Source organism: Platalea leucorodia (assembly GCF_965183815.1).
Source record: "Platalea leucorodia genome assembly, chromosome: 5".
NCBI lineage: Eukaryota > Metazoa > Chordata > Aves > Pelecaniformes > Threskiornithidae > Platalea > Platalea leucorodia.
In genome coordinates this window covers 83655920-83680098 of record NC_138827.1, presented here as the reverse complement: position 1 = coordinate 83680098, position 24179 = coordinate 83655920, and the positions used below count along the sequence as shown (strand labels likewise).

Genomic DNA, 24179 nt, shown 5'->3' with positions numbered 1-24179 from the left:
CCAGAAGCTGGACAACAGGAAAACATACTCTGAGCATCACTGCCCTTCCTAGTTACTCCACTGCAAGTAGTTCCATAGTCCTTTATAGTATTTGCCATAGAAGTGAGGTCAGCATGATCTGTGCTGGGCTGAAAGTTCCTTTCATCTTTTTGTTACTCACTTCCGAAATTTCAAAAAGTGCCCTTGTGGTTCTTATATTCTGCAATACGATAAAATGCAGCAGATACAATTCATTATAATCAACACATTGGAAGAGAACATACACAACATTGCTGGTAAAGTATTAAAGCAACTCTCAGGTATAACCAGGAGAGCACATACCTAATTCAAGAAACACTAATAGTTCAGATTAAATACCACTTCAGGATTTCATACCCCACTGCCTTCTATACTCTGCAGTCACGTAAAAGGGACACTTAAGATACTTTTACAATTATTTCAGCACAGGTTGAAGTGACTATCAACTAAATTTCAGCAGAAATGGAACTATGAGTTCGTGCTAAGTTTGTCATGGTATTTTGACATTCAAGGAGTCCATGGTTGAGACCACGTTGCTGCAAGTGGCGTATGTATATACACATACACACACACATATTTTGGTGGGGGGGGTGGGGGGGGTGGGAATGTGTGTGGGGGTGTCTGACACTGAAGTTGCAATTCTTTATAGCAGGGTGACCACACCTCCATAAATGTGATTCTCCCCCATGGCAAAAACACCAAACTGAATAGAAGCAGCCAAGCATTATTAAATTAGCAATGTAGCCATTTTTAGAACATGAGTGAAATCAGTAGCAACTTTTTAAATCAGAGTCATTATGTAAGGAGTTGTCAGTTTTCTGCACTTGCACACATCAGCCTAGTTCCACTCTCACCCAGTGGGTCTACATTCATTTACACAAGCTGAAAATCTGTCCAAGAGTTTTATACATTTCAACATTGTATAAAACTTACAGACCAGAAGACACAAGTGTATAATGTTGGCAAAACTTTTTAACATAGAGCTTTTCTATAGAGTATCAGGGAGCAAACTCAGCTTCGTTTGCACGCTACAATATGTATACCAGTTTTCTTTGGATTTTAACGAGACCGTGTGTAGCACATGAGACTGCAAATGAAATTCCCAAAGTCTTCTAAATTACTCTCGAGACTCTACATGGCTTCCTAAAATAAAACATAGAATTTCATTAGAAAAGAACTGGAGTTGAACTTCATTGCTTTTAAAACATTTGCCTCTTGCATCGTTTCCCATTTGGGAGAGGAGTGTTGCAAACGCCATGCAAACCTCGATGTGGGCACGTGGCTGCACTGCCCGCAGCACGGGTGTGACATGGCAGTAGTACTTACCAAAGATTTTCATTACTGCAACTATATCAGTGTAGTTACGTGCATGCTACGAACTCCAGGAGGGACAAGCTGTTAGTTGTATTCGCATGAAAGGCGATGAATACCACAATGCTTTAAGTATGCTTTATACCCAGCAAAAGTGATTTAAAGCAAGAGCTGAGAAAGAGCTGTGTGCAGGAAGACCTGATGTTAGTGCCAAGGACAACTGTGTCTAAATTTCTGGGGCCAGTGGATACCAGTCAACTTTTAACATTTCTCAGAGATGATCTTGCACTGTTACACAGCCATATTAAACCCACCTCATCCAGCCTTTTTGGCCAAATGTTCACTACGGCATACTCAGCCTAAGTGGCATAAAAGGTCCATTTTCTGCATATGTATGACATAACACGCAGCCACACACAGGATACCCTCTGCTCTTCTGGAAAAAAGGAGGAGCAGTCTGTCTTGCCCAGAACGATTTGTACAACTTTCCCCTATGTAGCACATGGAGATTTACCCATGCACACGCACCACAGAACAAGTTACAATCGGTTTAGCATGACGAAAGCAGCTACGTTTGACAGAAACAAGAACAGCTCATCTGGCCAATGAACAGTTCAGACAAATAGCAAACACCACTTACCCTGCAGCTGCTATCACAACAGAAAATGCTGCTAAGACAGTACAGACAACTTAAGATGGCCCCAGCTGATCAGGAAACACTAGCAGCAGAAAATGTAGCTTGACGAGCAGCAAGAAACTATGAACTATGTTTTTTCTGATTTGTTATTACCATCCTGCCCCTCTGCCCTCAAAAAGCATGTGTGTGTAAGTATACACACATAAAGCAGTTATATCTTTTAGATTTGTGTATCCCATCTACTCAAATCTTGAATTAAACTACAGGTCGTTTGAACACTGAGGACTAAGACAGTATCATGCACTTTCTACTTTTTCTTGCCACAAGCTTTTATAACCTGCTTTCTTGAAACCACATGCTATGAAGAGTACAAGGAAAACGTTGACATTTGGACAATTTTCTCCTGGAAAAGACAAGGAAGTCATATTTTCTGTCTCTAGACATTTTCAAATTCCTAACCTGCAACCGTAGCTTGGTTTAGCTTCCTAGTAGAGGGAAGCATGCTCTTCACACGTTTCCAGTCAGTACGTCTTTTGCATCTCAGCAGTCAGTGATTATGCCCTCCGACAACTTTTTCTCTCTCCAGCTAGACAATCTTCATGCACCAGAGTAGAAAAAGAGCATTTACTTTGTTTCTTTAAAGGTAGTTTCAGATGTTACAGTAACATACATATCACTTGTTTCATTACCAGCATACTTAATAGAGAGATCACTTTCCCAGGACCATTTGAAGACATAGGGACTAGGATACTCCAGAATACAATGCTTAGTATAGTACAAATACTATTTATTCCTATTCAACTTGGATCAAGCAGGGCTTGTTAGCATTTGCTCGGCATCAGTCTCAACAGATTCAGGCTGTTTCTAGCAAAACCATTCTGTTATTGTTTGATGAAAGCCAGTTCAGGCAGCACATCTACCTCCATGGCCCAGAGAGGTTGACTTTAGACGTCTGTCTAAAGCACAAAGCTGCTGAGCACCGATTTAAGACGATCTGTGGGTGAACTCTTTTGAATTTTAAGCCATAACAAATAGGAGCATGACACATTTAATTTAAAAGTAGCAGTTAGGGAATCTAACCAACTAGTAAATCTAATCTTCTTTATGCAAAGTTATTAAAAAATGTAAATATTTTCCTAAATGCAAGTGATCAAGCATGCACAGATGAGATGGGAGTCCTTTCATACATTAAGGCAATTCACCACAATACTGTGAAGACAACAAATCTGGGGACTTGATGAAACACGGCAAGGAGCTTGCTAAAATCAGCATAGCAAAATTCAGCACATGAGCCTGCTTTTATAAATAGTAGCTTGCTTCTCTTTATAAATAAGGAAATCAGTATTCCTTCACAAGGATGAAATTCTCAAAGTTGTAAAGGTAGGCAAGATTAAAACTGAAGATTCATCCATAAAAACTAGGGCAAGATTTCCAAGGGAGCTCCCCAGTAGATGTCTAGTTGCATGTTAGGGATGATTTGTCTATACTGACCTTCGATGGTCTGAGCATGGCATCAGGTCAACTAAGAACAGCACAGAAAGCTGAAATCTTTCAAATGTTATTGATGGGGTGTTTTAACACAGAAAGTCAACTCCTGATAAAGCTGTGAAGTAGCAACTGCACTTTCTGAAAGATCTAGGATGTGCAGATAGGGAAAAGGAAAAGGGCGGTATAAGAAAGTCAAAAAGCTTTAACACTGGTGGTTAGATCTGCTGGTCTGATAAGCTGGCTTTGGTGCAGAACCAAATAAAGAACAAAGATGACTTTGCCAGCCCTGTTAGCAGCTCAGCTTTCGAGCCACCCTTTCCCTCGGTTTGGCCGAGAAGACCAAAGCGCAATGGAGGCAATTGATGGCCCTGTGCGTCTCAGTTGGATCAGCTCTGCGATCTGGATTGCCCCAGAGCCACAAGTGTGAGAGAAGGCAGAAGTTACAGGGACAGGAACAAGGGAGAGATGTGACTGATGGCAAGCTAAGGATGACCACAGACCCACAAACTGAGATGGCAGTTCAAGGAGTAACTTGAGCTGGCACTACTGCTAAAAGCAGTAGTCCTTGCCCCCACGGCTGTTCCTTCCCCCTCCCAGTGTCTCCCCCTTGCTGAAAAAGAACAAGGAGAGAAAAAAAAAAAAGAAAGAAATAGGAAGTTCAGACTGCTGCTTTTACCATCCCTGCTGACTCATGAAAGTGGTAACAAAACAGCATTCGGCTGTCAAACAATCAGGAATTAAACCAACTTTGGTTTTACATACACAAACTGAGACAACTGCAGCTAATACATGTGATACCTATGTCTGTAACGAAGCCTTAAAAGGCAACAAGCAGCATGCACAAACCTGTCTGCTAAAACTTTAGTGAAATCCTGTGTACCTACCACATGCAGCAATGCTGCTCTGGCCTTAGGGTCAGATTTTCCTTATAACCTTATCTGAAACAAACCCAAGTCAGTCTTTTCTCATTCTTTAAAGGATGATGTTTTGGTAGATGCTTATCACTTACTAGATCCAATACTTTCCGACTGTTGAAAACATTCTATTTTCTCTTTACAAATTACAATCTTTTCCAAAATCTTTGTGCATGCACTTCCAAAAAAAAAAGGTGTGTATTTATGTCTGTTTTATTTATCATTTCCTGTTCTTCTTGAAATCTGGAATTTGTGTTTGAATAATGCAAACAGAAGAGAGATTCTAACTCACTTCCACAGTACTCATTAATTTCCCTCGCATTTTGCCTTCTAATTTGAAACTTCACTCTTGGTTTGAACCAGGAGATAAACTATTTTTTGGTAAACTACAGTTTTAACTCATACAGCTAGTTTTTAAGTCTAAGATTTTTAATTCTGAGAGAAAAGTGGTTTTAAGGGGTTAAGAATGTCATTCAGATATCTGAAACTCAAGCAACACGATATGACTTATTCTAAAATTAAAATGTTGGTGACTTCACAGTGCATGATTAATGATTCCTTTTACATCCAGAAACTTAGTTCTGAAGTTAAGTTACAAATATTTATCAGCAGTATGCTGAGCAAATGCAGGATGCCATTCCTTGGTGCATCTTAAAAATTAAAGGAAGCAACACTCCAAATAGCTGCTGGGGTGAATGTCTGACTGCACAATGAATCATTTTCAAAGACACTACAGATCATTGTTAATTCTGAAATGAAAAAATACAAGAATTAGATAACACCTAGGAAAGCTTCCAGATGTACTGCTAATACAACACTTTAAATATATGAGGAATTTGACTGCCAAGATAAAGTGGTCCTGGCAGGATAGATAACAGTCTCACTCAGACATATAAACAGTTATAGCCAAAATCGCAGAAGTGATACAAGTAGTGCTTAGAGCAGTCACCAATGTATTTAGAAACGCATGCAGTCAGCAGGCCACGCCTGAGCGCAGCACCTGTGTGAGAGAGCCTCCGCTCTGGAGGGGAAGGGACATTTCACTTGAACCATGGCTGGTGCTATGTATGGCTAGAGATGAACACCATGTCAAACGCTAGTCAGGAATAAACCAGTTCATTTGGGCACAGAGCCCAACTCATCCACAGCTTTATTAGTCACATTCTTGTCCTTGGTACAAGAATTCAGCTGAGGAATCATGCCCCTGAACACATCAGAAAGTTATAGATAAAGGAAAATACTTTTGATAAGTACACTTGGAATTTATTATTAACTTGAAAACACTGCAGTGAAAGGGAATCAGCTAATGGCTAACATTTTAAGACAAATTAATCACTTCCCTCTACTTACTGCACAGCTACAGTCCTGAGCAACTGCTTTCAGGTTTGTCCTACATTGCAGGCAATTTCAAGGAATTGTATTTTTAATAAGAACATTCAGCTCCACTTCTCTTAGCAGCAATCCTGCCTTTGCAGCTTATCAATCTGTGCAACCATTGGATGTTTAACACTAATGATCTTGTAAGTCATCATTAGTTTGCTACAAAAGTCATGGTAAATGGAAGTTGAAAGACCATGCATTGCATTTCCTAAAAGAACAAACCAAATATTTGAATTTATGCAAATCTCATTGGATTTCAAAATTAAAATAGGACAACAGAATATTGGAGTAAGGACTTCCCAGAGGAGGAGGGGAGGGGGAAAAAACAAAACAAAACAAACAAGAAGTTAATTTAGTAGGAAAGAAAAGGCCACAAAACCACTAAAGCTATCTAGATAAAAATTCTGCAAGATCTAGGCCATGGAACTTCATGGAATTATTCCTGGTCTCAGTAATATTTTAATGGTTGAACTCTGCCTTTCTGCATACTAAATTTCTGCTTAGAAATAAAGACAACTGTTGCTAACAGAAAAACAACATCTACTCCTTTCTAAAACTAGAGTTCTAGATAGTTTTACCAGACCAGTTTCTTGCCAAAATGAACTCTGCCATTGTTATTAATCTGGAAATACCAATGATAGTATTCACGTGAACATTCCCATAGACTGTAAAGAAACTACTCACACAGTAAATGACAGGCAGAACATGAACACGAAGTTTTATTATTCTGAATAATCTGCTCTATCCTGAGCTTTAGAGAACAGACTTAAATGTATACGTGTTGCGCGCATGTGTGTGTGCGCGCATTTAAGATATTTAGTCCTAATTGCTATAATATCTGACCCACTTCCAGACGTTAGTACATTTCTGTACAAAACCTATGGGAGGTAGGAAACTACTATTAACATATACCTTTCAAAGAGCCAAACCTAAGATTATCCAAAATATTGTTGACAGGACCATTTGAACTTCATGTCACCATCTTAATCCCTGTACTGTCCTTAAATAAACTTTATAGGTGTGGCTGACCTGGGACTTCCATTATCACCCAAGACAATGACTCAACACAGAACTTATTTCAGAGGAGGAAGAAGGCAGAGATGGAAACCAGCTCTGAGGAGTCAGTAATTTTGAAAGAGGGTCACGGGAGAAGTGTCACACCAAAAAAAGGTCTTTTGATAGAAGGATAAAAGACGCAGATAGGCTAGATCTTTCATTCCATCATCTTACATATTGGAATACAAAACCATGCATTAACTATATTGAAACAACAATAAATTTGCAAGTGAAACATTAAAACAGAAACCACAAAATGGTCAAGAGCTTCAGAGCAGGGTATTCCCAACAACTCATCAGAATATGTAAAGAACGGTTACATGAAAAGCCAAAGTGCCTTTTCTAATGACTAAGCCCATCTTCAGCCTGAGACCACGACACTCTGCACCTGACAGATCTAAGAACAGTATGTTTGTTGGCAATCTGAAAAAGTCTGGTTCAAAAGTTAACTTGATTTTGTCACTATAGACATTAAAATATCAACATCATGCTGAAACAATGAATGATTTCCTTAACCATTTCCATCTTGCATCAACCTCCATAGGATCATGGACTATCATAACTGGGAATGGAGGCAGCTCCTAGGACACTTCAGACAACTAAAAAACCACTGCATTCTTCTCCTGGTGCCAGGGTGTGCCCTAAATTTCACTAGCACCTTTAACCAACTGGAATTCTACATAGTGAATTACATCTTGGTATTCTTCACCATAAAAACTACTCAAGCTTTCAAACATGCTCTATAGCTCCCCAGTACTGTAGGATACTGCCCCTTTTCTCCTTTCAAAAATTGTCCCTAATTCTGGAATATTTACATGTATACATGTATATTGGAAACATTGTTGCCCTAAGACAATAAAGGAACAGTTATCATTTATCTTTTTGTTTAAGCTAAACACTGCAGAAACGCTTTTTTAAAAATCCAGTTTTGGTAAGTGCTTCTTATTATAAGTAGCATCCAGAGCTACATCTCCTGGAATGCTGAAGAAAAGCCAAAAACTGTCCCTGTTTCAAAGGTTAGTAGCTAAGCAGTTGTATTTAATACCCAACACAAATGTTTTTCCCAAATTACGCAGAAGTATTTTTAAATAAGCACAAGTACTACTGTAATGAGAATCGTGTAAGCCAAGTAGACTGGATGGAATTATTAAAGCAATTTAAATACCATTTGATTCTGCTGAATGTCAGTCTAATACCAACCCTAGGATACACCAATTATTCATCTCAGGTTTCTCATTGGGGATATTCAAAAGTCTTCTGGTTCTCTGTCTCAATAAGCACTTATTCACGTCAGTAGTCTCACCACAGGCAGTGGCACCACTGGGTATGTAAATATGCACTGGCATAAGCAAGAGTCTTAAAATTCAGACCCACATTTTTAGAACTCTTCTTGAACTCATCTGGAAGACAGACCACTAAACACTTCAAAGGATCTCGTCCTGCTGGCAGTTGCTTTCATACTGGACAGAAATCTGTGGAACTGCGTGCCCGGCTCTGCCGAAGCCCAGGTTTATCTGGTGCGGGTGCTGCCTTCCCGGGCTCGCAGGAGGCACGTTCCTGGCCATACAATGCATTCACAGATGCATGGCACACCCACTCTGTTCCACCTCTCCCACAGCACAGCTGCAGTGGGCCAAGTTAACAGAAATTTGTACTGTATGTTACTTGTACACTACATGAGGAGTTTCATGCAGTACTAGGTTATTTAAAACCTTAGCTAAATGAATAGCTAAGCCAGAACAACAAACACATGTGTGCAGCAATACAAATGGTTCAAAATGGGTCACCATGGCCATCCTCAGAGATGGGCACAAAGGCTACACAGCTGCCAGTCACCTGCAGCAGCTGGAATAACAGGGTCTCCCCCACTCTAATAGCAGCCTGGAGAAAAGCCTCTGTTACACAACTGTTTAAAACATTATTAGCAAATTATACATATAGGTAGAAGAGAAAGAAAAACACCACAAGACTTGAAATTCATCCATCATAGCACGAAATTTCCTTTGCAACACACCAACCATCTCTTCAGTGCTTAGCTGAAGAGCCCTCCAAAGCCTGGGCGGGCAGCGTTGCACCTGGTGATGCCCAAGAGACATTATTACTTCCAAAGCAGGAAAAAACAACCTACTGTCTGGTGAAAGGCAGCTGAGTGAAAGAGGCATGACCGACTTAAAAAATAAAAAGAAACCTCTACTCCTTACCCTCCAAATGGGTTAAGTATAAAAGGAAATACAGAGCCTTAAATCAGAGTCTCTTCTCTGAACACAACCTGAGGCAACAGGGTTGCACAATATTCAGAGTCTCCCTGGGAAGACTGAAGGTCGTCTGCCACAGGGCTGCATACAAGGTAAAGGAAACTTTCAGGTCCTGTACCACTACTCTGTTTTTTTCCCATTCCTCAGCTTTAAGAATTTCATATTTTTGTTTGTGGATTTGTAAACAAGGATCTGCATTTGATCTTACCCTCACCTGCCTGGTGCTTTGAGTGGTTTTGGATTGTTTCAGCAGCACAAGCACAACCTGATACTTTTCCTGTGGGTCAGACAAACCCTAAAACAGGATTCTGAATCACCTTGGAGGAGTTAAGCATCTCCGAACATTGCTTCGGATTGTCAAAGATAACTGGATTCTCCTCCACTAAGCTGCAGCAGCCATCCTGGGAACTGGTAACACCTCAGGCATGAAAGAAGTGCCCTGCGGTGATTAACAATCCTGAGAAAAGCTCCCTTGTAACACTCGCCCAAACTCACACCTGAATCCTGGATTTCACTCCCCAAGCACATGAAAAATGGAAGTGCCACACACATACCTCGGATATCCTAAAGGACTGAATTCTAACATTGTTATGCTTTAGTACCCAGATGACAGAATATATGAGCTGTAGTTAACCTACGGAGTCATGTTTCCAGTTTCTTGAAGCAAAGCACCATATGGTAGAGGAGATTCAGGTATAAAAGAACAGAAAACAATAGAAGGTAAGGAAAGAAATCCCCTTCTCGTCTAAGTGGAGAAACAGAAAAAATGCTTAGAATAAGGTGTGAAAGTGCCATTGCCAATAAGAGACACTGCCAAGAAACAGAATCAATGATGAAATAAAAAGCTACGTATATTTAGATGCTGTAAAGAAGCATTTCATTTCACAACAGGTATATGTCAGGCTAGACTAAGTTTGATGCTCACCGTGCCCTGCTGTCTCTGCCGTTCTTCAACCAAGGAACCAAGGAAAATGAAGCCCAAACGAGGCTCCCCAGAACAATGCGTTATTTGTTTCCACTGCAACCTCACAAAGTTCTACAGTTCTACCAACCGAGTAAGTAAAATGAAAACACCCACTCTATTTGACACATCATTTTTCTAAAGCAGAATACTTTAAACAAATAAGACACACGTCAGTGATTTCCTAAACTATTATGGTTAAGCGAACAACACTGCTTTTATGAGGACACATGAACAAAAAGCTATTATTTTGTATTATACTATTCTATATTTGTAGATATCTGTAATTATCAGCTTCTATTTTGCAACAGACCATAGAGCTGATATATCCTCAAACTACATCATAAATTCAGAAAAAGACACTTCTGAACTGTTGTAACTATATTTCTGTTTCGAAGAGCTTATAACACTTCAAAACATTTGCTAGATATTTTTAAGCCAGTGCATCTTAGTGCACAGGTCAGGCCTTAAAATTGGTATAAAGTTTTACTGTTAAAAATCAATTTACATGAACTGTAATAAATGTTACTAAATGTAAACTGCCATAAATAAACTAACATGAACCTAGTTCATCTTTAATCTTTTTAAAGCGATCCCTTACCAGCATTCAATTACTTCAACTGCAGTTTAAAAGTACTTTGTGTGTCAATACACAGCTGCAGCTATGCTGCTTTAACTGCAGTCTCTTGAGGAAAATGGAGCTAAACCTGTGCTAATCACAGTAACCAGCCCCTACAGCACATGATTTTTTTGTTGTGTGCATGTTTTCCTAAGTTGCTGGGTTAGGAGGCTTGTGCTTATCTAACCCATGGTTCCCCCCCCGACGTTTCTCCTCTACTTGTAACTCATCCCTTCCCTTTCCTGTTGCATCAGGAAGCTGCAAATACAGTGGCTTCTGCAGGGCTGTTATAATTACCACAGTACACTGCAATTCTGAAACGTATGCAAAATAACTACCAATTACTTCAACAAGGTTTCTGAGAGCATTTAAATGTGGTTCTCTTGGCTTTCTAGAAAACTTCTGACCAACACGCTCCATCCAAGATCAAAATACCTCCATGCACCTCTTTATTAGGACTACAGCTTTATAAGCCTTCACAGAGTCCCCTAAGTAAGCTGTTTTAAAAATAATCTGATGTAGAAACGGAGAAAAACATTCATAAGATGCTGGAAACAGAGCAGTGAGGGAAAGCCAGTAAAAAAAGTTCCTTTTCTCCACTGACTTCTTTTGTTATACACCATCTCATGCAACAAGCAAAGATCAATTTTAATGAAGACTTTAGAGATGGAAAAAAAAAAATGCAGACGAAACAGCTATCATGTCTAACGACCATTATTTTTATTTACTTGGTTGCAGCACTCTGCTGACATTTAGGAGCCATCTCAAGCTCTCAGGAAAGGATTTTCCCCTCCCTTCCTTCCTTCCCCTCTCCTCCCTGCCAGTAATCCTAGTTTAAAGGATCTAACCCTTCTGAAATGTGTTAACTCAAGCAAATTTTTTTTTAACAGTTGGAAGTTTCAGGAAAAAAAAAAAACAAAACAAAACAAAACAAACAAAACAGCAGATGTTCAAGACACAGACTTCTATTTTCCCTTCCATGTGAAGCTTAATGGCAAAGATACATACTTCAAACAATAACACTTCCAAAGAGATAAAAATATATTGTTCATCCTGTTAGAAATACTAAACAAAAACTTCAAATTGCTAAATACAGATAAGACAATCATATCACATTTCATAATCTATAATATCATGCCTGACAAGATAAGATGCTTCCTTTTATTTCTTTCATTCACGTTTGTGTTACAAGTATAGAAACCCACTGACTGCGCAATTTTGCTCCCTTGAGAATAAAGCAGAACTTCACAAACAATCTTATAGATGCACTTAAAAATTTAAAATAGCTGGTACTTAATATAGAGCTGAGTCTTGTTAAACCCAGGTAGACGCTTTAACATAGCATGCAATGTAAAGGGAAATAGACTCTTGTCAGCACAAGCCTATGATACAAAATGACATAATTCTTATAGTTCTGAAAGAAAGAAACAAAAATAAACTAATCCCATTTATTGAGGTAACCAAAGATATCTGCTCATTCTTAAGCTCCTCAGCCTCCCTCCACAGCACGGTGTATACGCACAAGAGGTGTAATGTCAAATTGGTCTGGTCGCAGACTGCTCTGTGGAGCTGCGTGTTTTGAGTTATGACCATGCCCAGGTCTTGCAAGTTTAATGAGGTTCCTTCTCACACATACAGACACCACACACAGTGCCAACTGGGAAATAATAAAGTAGGATTACAGGTGTAGCTTCTTGATATGTTAAACCCATAGACAGAGTGAAAAGCTAATCTACATTTTTAGCCTAAGATTGGCAAAAGCTTTCTTCACTTAACCATCATTTAAATCCACCTTAATCTTCAACTTTTAACAAAACCCAACCTGCGACACAGCACTTGATGTTAACAGAGCTGCATGAAAAGATTAATCAAAAGCTTTGTATGTCTCTCCTTACACAGGCCAAACACCAAATCAGTGTTAAATTCCTCACGTGCAACTACGCCCAGTTAATCTGCTCGAAAGCAGCAAACTATGTAAATCTCCTTACGCTGGCGAGATAAACATTACACTCATCAAAACGTAACAAGAACCACTGTTACTGGGCAAAGCTGTTAAAAGGCACAGACACAGCGGGCCTCCTGAGCACCCAGGCCGTGGTAGGTGGGACCCTGCGCTCGCCTCCATCCCAGGCCTCCAGAGCTGCTGCCGGCTTCCTCTTCGAGAAACCTGAGAGCAGAGGAACCTCCCTGCACAAAGCGATTTAAAATCCCTAATCAAATAGCTGCACTAGCTCTGTAGATTCAAGGAGCAGATGGCAGGAGAAAGCCTAATTTTCCATTTACGATAATTTTACAGAGTGTAGAAATATTTACTTTGGAGGAGCGCCTCCCGATTTACATGAGAATAACAAAAGTGGGAGGAGGGACACCGAATCATCCCGTTCTCAGCACACACAAACTGAGAGCTAAGAAAGCCTGTATTAAACAGGATATTGTAGGTCATTTTGTTTCCTTCGCATTACAGATGCACACATGTGCATTCTTTGCATAGCTCAAGTAACCTTGTTAGTAAAAATATTAGCTTACGCCTACCTTTTTCAGATAGGATGCATGGCCATGAGCATTGTTATAGGTTATTACTGCAGATACTGTATGGCTTTCATTTTTTAACTAGACCTGAACTTGCATTTCAAGCCAATTCTCAGATGAGTTGCCACTCATTTAAGCAACGTCTAACTTTTAAGCCTGGTAGGAGTATTTTTAATATGCCTGTCTGCCGATAACCCAGGAAATCCTTTTGAAAATACCACTTCAGAGACCATATTTTAGTATTCTTACAAGTACTCTAAAAGAGAGAAAAAGATTAGGCACCACCCAATCGAATTTGACCTGAAACCAAGGATGTCGACTGGCTCCTACATGCCTGAGTTACACACTGAAATAGATACAGCAGATAACAAGCATAATACTATAAGCACAGATTCGTTTATAAAACAAAACATAGTTCTTTGGGAAAACAAAAAGAGAGTAGGGATAAAGCTCTGGACCTACTGCAGCTAACTGGTGTTTTGTCAGTTTTAAATGAAGGCAGAATTTCACATTACATTACAGTGCCTGAAAAATAAATCAAGAGAGTATCGCCTTGCCTTTTACCAATAAATCACTCATCTTTTCACCTGAACCTGTTCTAGACTCTTAAAAATGAAACAGGAAAACACTAAAACTGAAGTGCTCTTATACTATTCTGATATCACATATGTCACAATACTAAGAGAGACATACCAGCTACTCAGAAGATTTTAGTTTCATTTTTTAAGTTACTTAAATTTTTTTCAGCTTCATATGCTACATGCTGTTAGCATAGGAAATCAAGTTTCTCCTTTTAGAGATGATGGTATACTACTTTTCCTAGACTAACAGTACCTAGTGCCTCAGACTAAAGCACAATTATAATTCAATTGTCTGAATATGGGTTCCACAGAGCATGCAGAGACTTAATCTGGATTATTCTTAGTTATCAAGAGTTGAAAAATTAGGCTCATAACACACTTCAGCACTGTTTGACATCAGCTCACCCCTGCAGGTGAAGCCTGAGTGAAAGGGAGATCAGAAAGTCAAGCTTTAAACGACCTTAGTCTACGTGAATGAAGTTAATAGGAGTTTTCCATGGACTTAAATGGAGAAAGGCTCAGGCCCTGGCTCCTTATGTAGGAAGTGTTTGAGCAGAGAATGGCTACACACTAACAAAAGAAACCTTTGGTACCCAGGGTCTTAAGCCCACATAATACCCCCGCATTCATTTCTTTCTCTGCCTATTGGGAAAAAAAGGGTCTGTTTGTTTTTCTGATTCAGTCGGCCCTTTTAGCTCTTTGAATCTAAGGAGTGCACTGTGAAAAGAAGAGCATCTTATCAGCCTGCTCCAGACCAGCAGGCGAACTCACATCCGCACGCAAAACACAGCGCTGCCAGCAACGGGCCTGGCCGGGGCTGCCCTCCCTCCGCTCCTGCCAGCGCCCTGCCCAGCGCCCCGCACACGCAGCAGGCCGGGGGCTGCCCTAATTCATGGTCCTTTCTGCTGGAGTAAGAAAATAGTATCTCATAAATTGGCTTCATTTACAAAGTATGCAGGAGCAGCAGACAAGATCACCAGCGTGGGCGTAGCCAGGGCATTTATTAAAACCAAACCAAAACCAGCACACACAATAAGCATGTTTTATTATGTATGGACTTGAACACTTCGAGTGTAAGATACTGAGATAACTCCACACGCTGTTAGGCAGCATCTGCAGAGCGCTGCTGAGATAACACCAGCGATTCTTATCGAAAAGATATTTCTATAAAATAAGGGAGGAGGAGAAAGGAAACAGACATTTTTGTTTAAGCGTCAAGAAAATATGAGGGTCTAACTTTCACTGTCGCACAGGTTAGCCACGCAGATCACACGCCGTCCCAATGACGTACTGAGAGCTCAAAATTTCGAAGCCCATTTCCCCATGATTTCTATGAAACCCCCCCACCGTGTGCAGCAGCGAGATCCACTCTGCTATTTCTGCCCTTAATGAATTCTGACCCCGAGCAAAATAGGACAACTCCCCCAGTACTGCTAACTGAACCCATCAAATTCCTTGTTTCAGCTGCTAAGAGCAGCAGACACAGAGGGATTTTTCCTCACCTGGAAAGAAGCCTGCCATAGTATTTTTGGCATGCTTTGTCAAGCCGGGAGCTTGTCAGCGACCTCTACTCCATTTACCCTCTGGCACACAAACACACAACACACTTTCCGATGAACTTAAAAAGTAAGCTTTTTTTTTTTTTCTTTAAATCAAAGAGTCAATGAAAAATAACACACTTCGCAGTAAAGAGTGTAAAATTAACGCCAACGTTTTTTGGGGAGAAAAAAATCAAAAGCGCGGCCAAAGAAACAACGGCCCAGCAAGGCTGTAACCCAACTATTTCAACTATTTTATTTCCAACGACTAAACAAACAAACAAAGAAATACCTCTTTCAGTACAGCTCCATGGATGCGAGTGCTCCGAGCTTATCAGAGCGATTTGTCTGCCATAAAATGTCACAGGATTTCCCTTGTGCGCTTCAAGGGGGGAGAAGGGACAAGGCTGAAGCGCGGCAGCGGACTTCTGGAGGCTTGTTTGAAAGAAAGAACGCGCCGCGGTCCTTTCGCTCATTTCACGCCGAGCGAAAAACATCCAGCCCCAAGTTTCGCTTTGCGGCCCGTGTTGCAACGCCGGGTCCTTTTTAACTTGTTGGCGAGCTCAGCAGGGCCGGCAGCCGCCCGGCCCTCGGCCGCCGCACGCCCCGCACCGCCCCGCACCGCCCGGCCCGGCCGCTAAGGTCACCCGGCGGAGGCCGCCCGGGCACTCGGCAAGGTCACGGTGCAGCTTTTAAGAACGGGGGGGAAAAAGGGCAAAAAAAAAAAAAAGAAAAAAAGAGTTTCTTTTTGTAAATCCCGGCCCTCGAGAAGCGAACAGGCTGCAAGTTGCAACTCACGCCAAGTCGCCACCCCTCTCCCCACTCCTCCCCCCGCACCTCGGGGAAGTGTGGGGGGAAAGCGGGGGTGGGGGAGCCACAAACACCCCCCCCGCTCTTACCTGCTTCCGATACGGGGTCCGGCTGCTGCCCGCCGCGCTGCTGTTGCTGCTGGGGAAGATCATCGCCCCGCCTGATCCCCGGCTCCCCCTCGGGATGGGGAGCAACTTTGGCGGCCGCCGGGCTGCGGCGCGGCGGGGCTGCAGGGCGCTCCCCGCCTCCGTGCCTTCCCCGCCGGCTGCGGCTCTTCGTTCCCCCCCCCCCGACCCCCCGCTCCGCCCCGCTCCGCGCCGACCCTACCCCTCCGCGGCCGCCCAGCCTGCCATCAACGGGCTCTCATTGACCGCCGCCGGCTTCCCCAGCCCAGCCCCGCCGATCCCCACCTCCCGCCGGCCTCAACCACCGCCCAGAAAGAGGGAGGGAGCGAACGCCCAGCCGCAGCGGGGCGGCGCGGAGCGGGGCGCGGCGCCAGGGGAGGCGCGGAGCGGGGCGGCAGGCGCCCCCGCCGTGCGCAATGGTTGCGCCTAAGCGGACGGCGGGCCCGCGGCGGAATGCGCGGCACGCGGGGCCAGGCGCAAGTTGCGCCTGGCCCCGCGTGCCGCGCATTCCGCCGCGGGCCCGCCGCCAGCTCCCGGCTTATGCAGGGAGAGCTGATTTTTGTGTAATACCCCCCCCCCCCAACTGCAGGGCTGGGTGCTGTGACTGCATTAAATACTGCAGGTCTTAACTCTCAAGTTTTTCTTGATTAGAGATGTTTGAGAGGGGGGGGAACATCCGGCCGAAGCCCTCATTAATGCCTTAAGGCAGCATTTGGGAAGCAGGGGAAATTCTGATTTTCACAAAATTCGGCCTTAGGAAACATTACAGTTCTCAGGCAACAAGACTGGGACACATGGAGAAAAGGGAGTTTCCCACTTCACTCGTTATTACTCTGCATTGTTTACATTATTACATTACCCAGTGATGCTGGTAATCTAGTTTTTTTTTAAGAAGTCCAGAGTTACAGCTCTGTCAAGCCACTGAGTTTCTGACTGGCAACACTGCAGAAGACCTTCTGGTACAGACATGCATCATCAGGCACCTTTTGGTTTCTCTTCCTCTTTCTGGTAATACCATGGCCCTGATCTCGCACACGCAAACATGACGATGGGAAACAGCTGGGAAGAAACAAAAAATTGCCAGGTAGTTCATGACTGAAAGGCCGAGTACCATAGTGCCATCTGACAAGGCTAGTATCTACAAAAGCCATAATCTTCAGTTACTCAGTTCTCTAGAAATAACCACTGAGTATTTTGGTATCCGAATACACTGCCACCACAGATCAGAGCCCATCTGAGTACAGCCAACGGTAAGAAAGCACCATCACTTGGCAGAACTACATTCTGCATAACTTTCCTTTTTTTTTCCTCTTTAAACTCCTAAAACGGATCTCATTCAGTTTGGCCTGGATTTGATAACACAAGTTTAAGGGCTGCTGGTACTGGATGAAAAGCACTGCAGCCACATGGTGATTACTGCCATTGAAAAATGTTTGATGGAAGAAGTTTGTACTGGCAGACTTTATGCCAGATCAGGTACCATCTGTCTGTACTACCCTACCTTCATGCTGGATCACAGATCATTTGTATTCTCACTGCTGACATAAAGTTAGCACAGAGGCTTAAAGCTAGGATAAATTCATGTTTCCTGGTCTGGTTAAGGCCGTAGCCTCGTGCCCACTTTACGACACCATCAGTTGGCATCACTGCTGAAAAAAGCAATGGTTCAGCAACTGATTCTGGGTGAAAGAAACCTTTTTTTTTCCTCTCTGATCAGGTTAGTTTTCTTCCAGATCATTTCCTTTGTCTTGTTCAGCATGTGGCTGCTTATGCCAGCGTAATGGAGGAGGCAGCATGAGAGCAAAAATAGGCAGGGGCGAGAGGGTGGACATGACTGCTTGTTTTGGCAGCAGTATCAGATTATATTGGCTTAATATGTTCATGTACCTGTGGCTTAATTTGATAGAAATGTAGCTGTGTGCTCATGCCTTCCCGAGATGTACTACATACAGTAGGTGATCTGTGCTCCGGTCTTACTTATTATAGCCCCATGGTCACAGATGACACAATCGGATTCACTGCTGAAACGCTGTCTTAAAGCAGTATAAACTGTAACGGTGATAGGCTACTTCCTTGCTCAAATTGGTATTCCCAAATGAAAAATAGGAACAATATTTTTCTGCACAGTGTTCTGGGCACCAAAGGGGGGACAAAGCTTACAGCTGCTACACCTACAGGAGGGCTTTGTTAGCTGGAGATGCGTAGAGTGACCACACCTTCCCCTTGCGGGGAAAAGCTTTTCAAAACCCATCAATCATCCCTTGCTTCCTTCCCTCTCCTCTTCCTGCCCCATCCCCCAGGGAAGAGGCCGGAGGGATGTAAACACTATATGCTCGATCGGGCCTATTCTCAGCCACTGTCATATCAGGGAAGGCACTCAAGACTATTCCAAAGCAGTATCTGAAATGCTGCCGTCTTGCCCTCTCTGTCGCCGCATGTCCCGCAGCTTTCCATGATTCGGACTCGGATTTCCCTCTCTTGGATCCACTATGTGACACATTTCCCTCGGTTACCATTACTCTCTTCCCTAACATATTAGGAAAACACACAACAACAAATATAATCCTGTAAACATCTACTAGATCACAATCAAATGGTATCTGCTAATTTATTGTTTTTAAAGAAAAACACATTACAGAATTTTCTGGGAAGAAAACCTTGATGTCCTGTCCTAAGTGCTAACCTACCTATTAACATTTTCTATTCTTTTTACAAGGCTTAAGTAATCTGTCTCCATTTTTATCTCAAAACAGGGAAATAGCTGCCTTCCAGTAGCTATGACGAAGTTATCAAGAACACAGAGCCAGACTCCTTACAGCAGTGTGGCTGGAGGGGAGAGGACAGCAGACCTGAACTGAAAGGAGAGAGTTTCTGACTGGACATAAGGACAGCCAGGCGTTGCCCAGAGAGCCTGCGCAGCCTCTGTCCTTGAACGTTTTCAAGACCAGACTGTGTACAGCCCTAAGCAACCTGACCTGATCTCTTCGCTGATGTTGCTTTGGGCTGGAGGTTGGACTACAGATGCCTGAGGTCCCTTCCAACCTGAACCTATGTTCATATGAAAAAGCTGCTTTGTTCTTACTCCAGAACATAGGCTAAATGATTTCTGTGTAAAAGCCCATATTTGAGATTAAGTTGATAAGGCTCGAGATAATTCCCTGGACTTTTCAGTACATGTACAGTGATATATCAGTTCAAGGTACTGATAACAGTTCCCCTATGTATTTTCTGGGTTGCAAGAAGCATGCCTTGTTTGCAAAGAACAGTCCCACTCTTACTCATTTAGCAATCCCAAAACTGAGACACCTAATCTATGAAATGTATATGGGCGTGATAATTTAAATCATATTTTCAAGGACTTTATTATTAACTGTGTTACAACAGGTGTGAACAGACTTGCAGGTAGCCAGGCATCTTGCTGCTTACAGTTATAAATGAGCAATTCATTTTGATCCTCAGGGAAAACGGTGACCATAGGGTCTAAGAAAATCTAAGTGTCTGCACAAATTATGTTCAGGGCTTCTTTAAATTACCCAGAGTTGCTCGTTCAGAAATAAGGAAAACTTGCTGAGCAGATCTGGTGCATTTTGGAGCTACAATGTTGTAATTACATGTTCTGTTTTGTTTGGTTGGTTTTTTTATGTACAGTTCAGAAATCTAGGTTTGCAGAGAGACTGGGTAAATACAGAAATAAAGATTTCTCTGAAAACCTGGGGACAACCGGAAGTCCTCAAGAATCTTTCCAGTAATGTTTATCAATCTTAACAAAGAGTCGACTGGCAAAACTAAGCCATTATTTTAAAAACAGTTCTACACATTTATGCTGCTACTTTACCATTTCTGTTCTAAATCAAATTCATGGCTTCCCTTATTTATCTCAAAATTCAACTGAAGTAGCTATTTCCCCTCAGGGCATTCAGTGCCTCTGTAGGACAGATGGTCCCTCAGCCCTGGATCTGCTTTAAAAGGGAAACGTTCAGTCTATTGTGAAACCCTGCGAGTCCAGATTGGATCTCCTGAATTCCCTCACAACCCTGCCCTCCTGGCCACTTCAGGGCCTCCTGAAGGCTCATTAGTGGAGGAGGGATTGTGGGCACCTCATTTCCCCACCTTGACGGGACCTAGAAGACCTACGGGCTTTCCACCACAATGCTCACTTGCTTGAGGATCCATCCTCTCATCACATCCAGTCATACGTAAAAAGATACAAACCAGAGTAGGCAGGAGGCTGAGCCACAGCAGTGCAAAATACTTCGAAATACCCTACGCAAGCCAAGCAAACGGTAGGCAGGGCTGCACTTTCAGAGATATTAAGCATTTCCTGAGAAGTGTTAGTAATGGGGTACAGGAAGCTAAATATAGTACAGAAGCAGATTTTTAATCTTAGGCTTAAATTCATCTATTCAGAACTGAAAGCAAGAAAAGCATTTGTAACTGCCAAAGGAATAAAGTAAACTTCATTACATGGGAAGCTCCTTTAGAGATAAATAATCTCATGATTAATTGTTTTTATTATTATTTAAGTATTCCCAGTACAGAGGTAATGAAAAAAAAAAATCTGTATCTTGCTAAGTGAGGATGAGAAGGAAAGTTCAGTAAAAATGGGACATAGTAATGCCATGAACATGCAAAACACTTTCTATATGAAAACTTCTGTAAATTTTCTGTTTTTTAGAAAAAGAAAATTATTAAGAAACAATGACTTCTGCATTGTTTATGATCACTGTATATGACCTACTAAGGGTGAGGTATTGCGCACACAATGAGAAGCCGTTGTTTAAGAATGCACTCTTCAGAATAATCGCAGGAATATATTCAACAATAAGAAAAGAATCTCCATGACAATCACAACCAAAATGGGAAGACAAATAATCTTTTCCAGCTGTACCATTTCAAATATTGGTACCAAGGTACCAAATTACTTATCTTCCAGATTAGAATATGAAAAATAAATGCCGTTTTATCACTAATTATAAAATACCTGTGCACAGTCACTATAACAGATTTCTTTTGATTTGAACCCATCAAATCATTCTCTCTGGGAATCCTCCAACTTGCCTCTGGTTTTCCCATCACCTTTACTGTGGAGTTTTTTTCCCTTAAATCCAACAGCTCTCTGTGAAAAAAAGAGCAGTCCTCCGCTCCCTTCAGCACACACAGAATGCCTCTGCTGTGGCCGCCGGGTTTGTGCCTCCCATGACATGGTTTGACTCCTCCTATTCATTTTAGCTTGCAGTTCATGCCTTCCATGCTTCCTTAAATGTTCTTGGAAGGACACTTTATAAATTGCACAATTATAAGTAATTGTTGCCATTCCTTCACTGATGACTGGTGTTAAGAATATGAACACGAGAGCGACTCAATCTTTGCTAATGCCACGCCAGCATTTTATATTATGGAATGCATTATTTATTCTTTGAAAGCCAGGACAAGATACTTCCTTACAGAAGTATTTCCACTGTCAAACAAACACCCCTTTCCTAAATATACCCTGTATATTCTGGGAAGCACAACTATGAAACAGAATTACTGTCAAGGGTTACAATGTCACACGAATTTAAGGAGGCTGCTCATAATCGGTAATTAAAACACAGGACAAAATCCAATCTTTATTTGTGGAATTAACTAAAATGACTCTATAAGATCTGAATTCTGCCATTAGCTTGAAAATGCTGCCAGACACTTGTTTGAAACTATAAAGCAGTCAAAGTCTGTAAACAGTTTCCAGATTTATTGTATAAAAAAATAATAAAGTCTGTCTGAAATGACAAAGTATATTGTTTTTTCTGCTTTGTTATTAACTATGTAGGAAGTTGTTCATCATTATATTAAAACATATTTATGTTTTAAGTGAGACTACTAGAAGAGCTCACTGTTTCGACACGCTTTCTTGATCGTGTATTTTTTACATTTTGTGCAGAATGAATTTATGGAACAGTAGAAGAAGAAAGCAAAAATATTTGCTAAATATTTTCTAGGCAACAATGATTCTATGCAGCTATTGGATTTTTTATGTATTATTTTCCATATTTACATTTTAATACAAATATTAATAAAAGATGAAGCAAAATCTGGAAATACACAAATATTTTTTCTAAAACTTCAGAATTAGTATGGTTCTAAAGTAGGATTATATCTGCTGTTTCCGAACAGAAAAGAGGCTCTTTCTAGCCACAATTTGTTAAATTTTGGTGTGCTTGATTTTCTTGGATGAAATTTTTCATCGTGTGGGCCAGGCTTGAATGGTTACTATTTTACTAGAATCTTGGAAATAAGAAAGAAAATAAATGAAAAGACTCCTACAATTAAAATATGTTTCAAGATTGAGAACAGTTAATGACACTGAAAAGATAAATCATTGCACAGTATCTGACTGAAAATCAGCCAGACATAAATTTTATTCCTTTGTGTGTTGTTTTCTTGGTATCTAAGTCACTGAAATAGCTTCAGATTTGTCAGTGCTCTGCAGTTATGGAAAAAAAAATTCAGACCCTTACCTGGTCTTTCCACATCTATAAAATGGGACATATACTTTGAAGCCTTGAATGAAACATGCACTATTTGCATTATAAGCAAATTTTGTACCAGAGCAATGAGGAGCAGACTGGAATTGCAACACACACTACAGCCAAAATGGCTCATTATGGAGAAAGAGGAAAAAGGCGGAAGAAGTCACATAAAATATGATATGCCAAAAAATATGGAGTTACTGTCGCTAGTGCAAAACCAGGCTTGCACACTCAACCTATGGGCGTGAAGAACACCAGAGGAAAAACCAGACCAGGTACCGCTCTGCACACCTCTGCTGCAGACAGCAGTCACACCGGCAGGAGTGACAAGCCAGACTGGGGATTGCGTACAGTAGGTGTATACGTGTGGATATCTTGGAACAAAACCACAAAATGTGGCTCTTTCCAAACAATGTTGTTGTCCTAAGATGACTCCCCTTGCCTTTTTTTTTTTTTTTTTTTTCTTTTCCTGGAACGAAGTCCTGTTGTGTTTGTTCGACAAATACTAGTGGTCAAGTGAAGAACTGACAGCTCTACCTGCTGACAAGCACTGTGCAAATTTTTCCTGTCCTCACACACATCCCTGTCAATTAACCTCATTTCTGACCTGCAAATGTCTTTACAGTGCTCAAAGTCCCCTGAGTACACTGACAACACGGTACTGGCTCTCTGGTGTCCCTTTACATCATCTCAGTTGGAGTGTGAGAAACTAATTTCCATATAGATTTCAAAGGGGCATATAAATTTTATTTGTTTCAAAATTATAGCCTTTACCCTCCAAGTTTGTTTTATAATCACATATAAACAGAAAGACATTTGTTTATAATACAAAATCTGATTATAACAACCTAATTTAGAGTACAAAGGGAAGAAACAAGATCATGTGGCAGAAGTTAAGCAAATATTCAATAATGAGTCTGAATCTTATCTCATTTTCAATATCTTTAAAATAGAAGTATCCACATAAGCCTTGATAGAACTGTTCCTCAAGTACCTGGTGTAGCTTACATCTCTGACAGGCGTTATGGCTTTCAGTCTGCCAAAGAAGCTATAAACTGTTTTTTTTCCCTAAAAATGCATGCTCTACCCCTCTGAGTTTTGAAATTGCATCCTTGTTACATTTGTAGCACCTACACAACACCAATATAACACAGAAGAAAATGATCAACAGATACACCTTCAGAATAAGAAAATTCTTCCTCCTGTGTAAACTCAGCAGCTCATAAATGTCATCCGCCCGCTGGTCATGGCAACGAAGGACCTCCAGCAGCAAGGCACTCGGCACCTGCCGTGGAAGGCTCCCCGCACCTTGTGGCTGCAGAGCCCGCTCCCGGGGATGGAAGAAGGATGTAGCTCCTGCTGATGCAGCCCTTCCCTGAAGGGCTATAGGATCCTACACCTGAAGGTATAGGATGTGGCTGATGCACCACAGACGGGCGAAAAGCAGG

The 24179-nt window shown here is 41.5% G+C and overlaps 1 protein-coding gene across 8 annotated transcripts in view; it reads right to left on the bottom strand.

Annotated features, from left to right (window-relative positions):
• RBMS1 (RNA binding motif single stranded interacting protein 1) overlaps nucleotides 1–16374 on the bottom strand; it is a 96981-nt gene extending 80607 nt beyond the window's left edge. For 6 of the 8 annotated variants that reach the window (XM_082313322.1, XM_082313321.1, XM_082313323.1 and 3 more), the window contains exon 1: nucleotides 16187–16358. In XM_082313322.1, coding sequence (XP_082169448.1) covers nucleotides 16187–16249 — 63 coding nt within the window. In that variant the 5' untranslated portion in view covers nucleotides 16250–16358. Of the gene's footprint in view, nucleotides 1–15579; nucleotides 15886–16186 lie in introns of those variants that run through there. The other 2 variants (XM_082313325.1, XM_082313324.1) reach the window with 2 other exon arrangements.
• Nucleotides 16375–24179: the final 7805 nt, after the last annotated feature.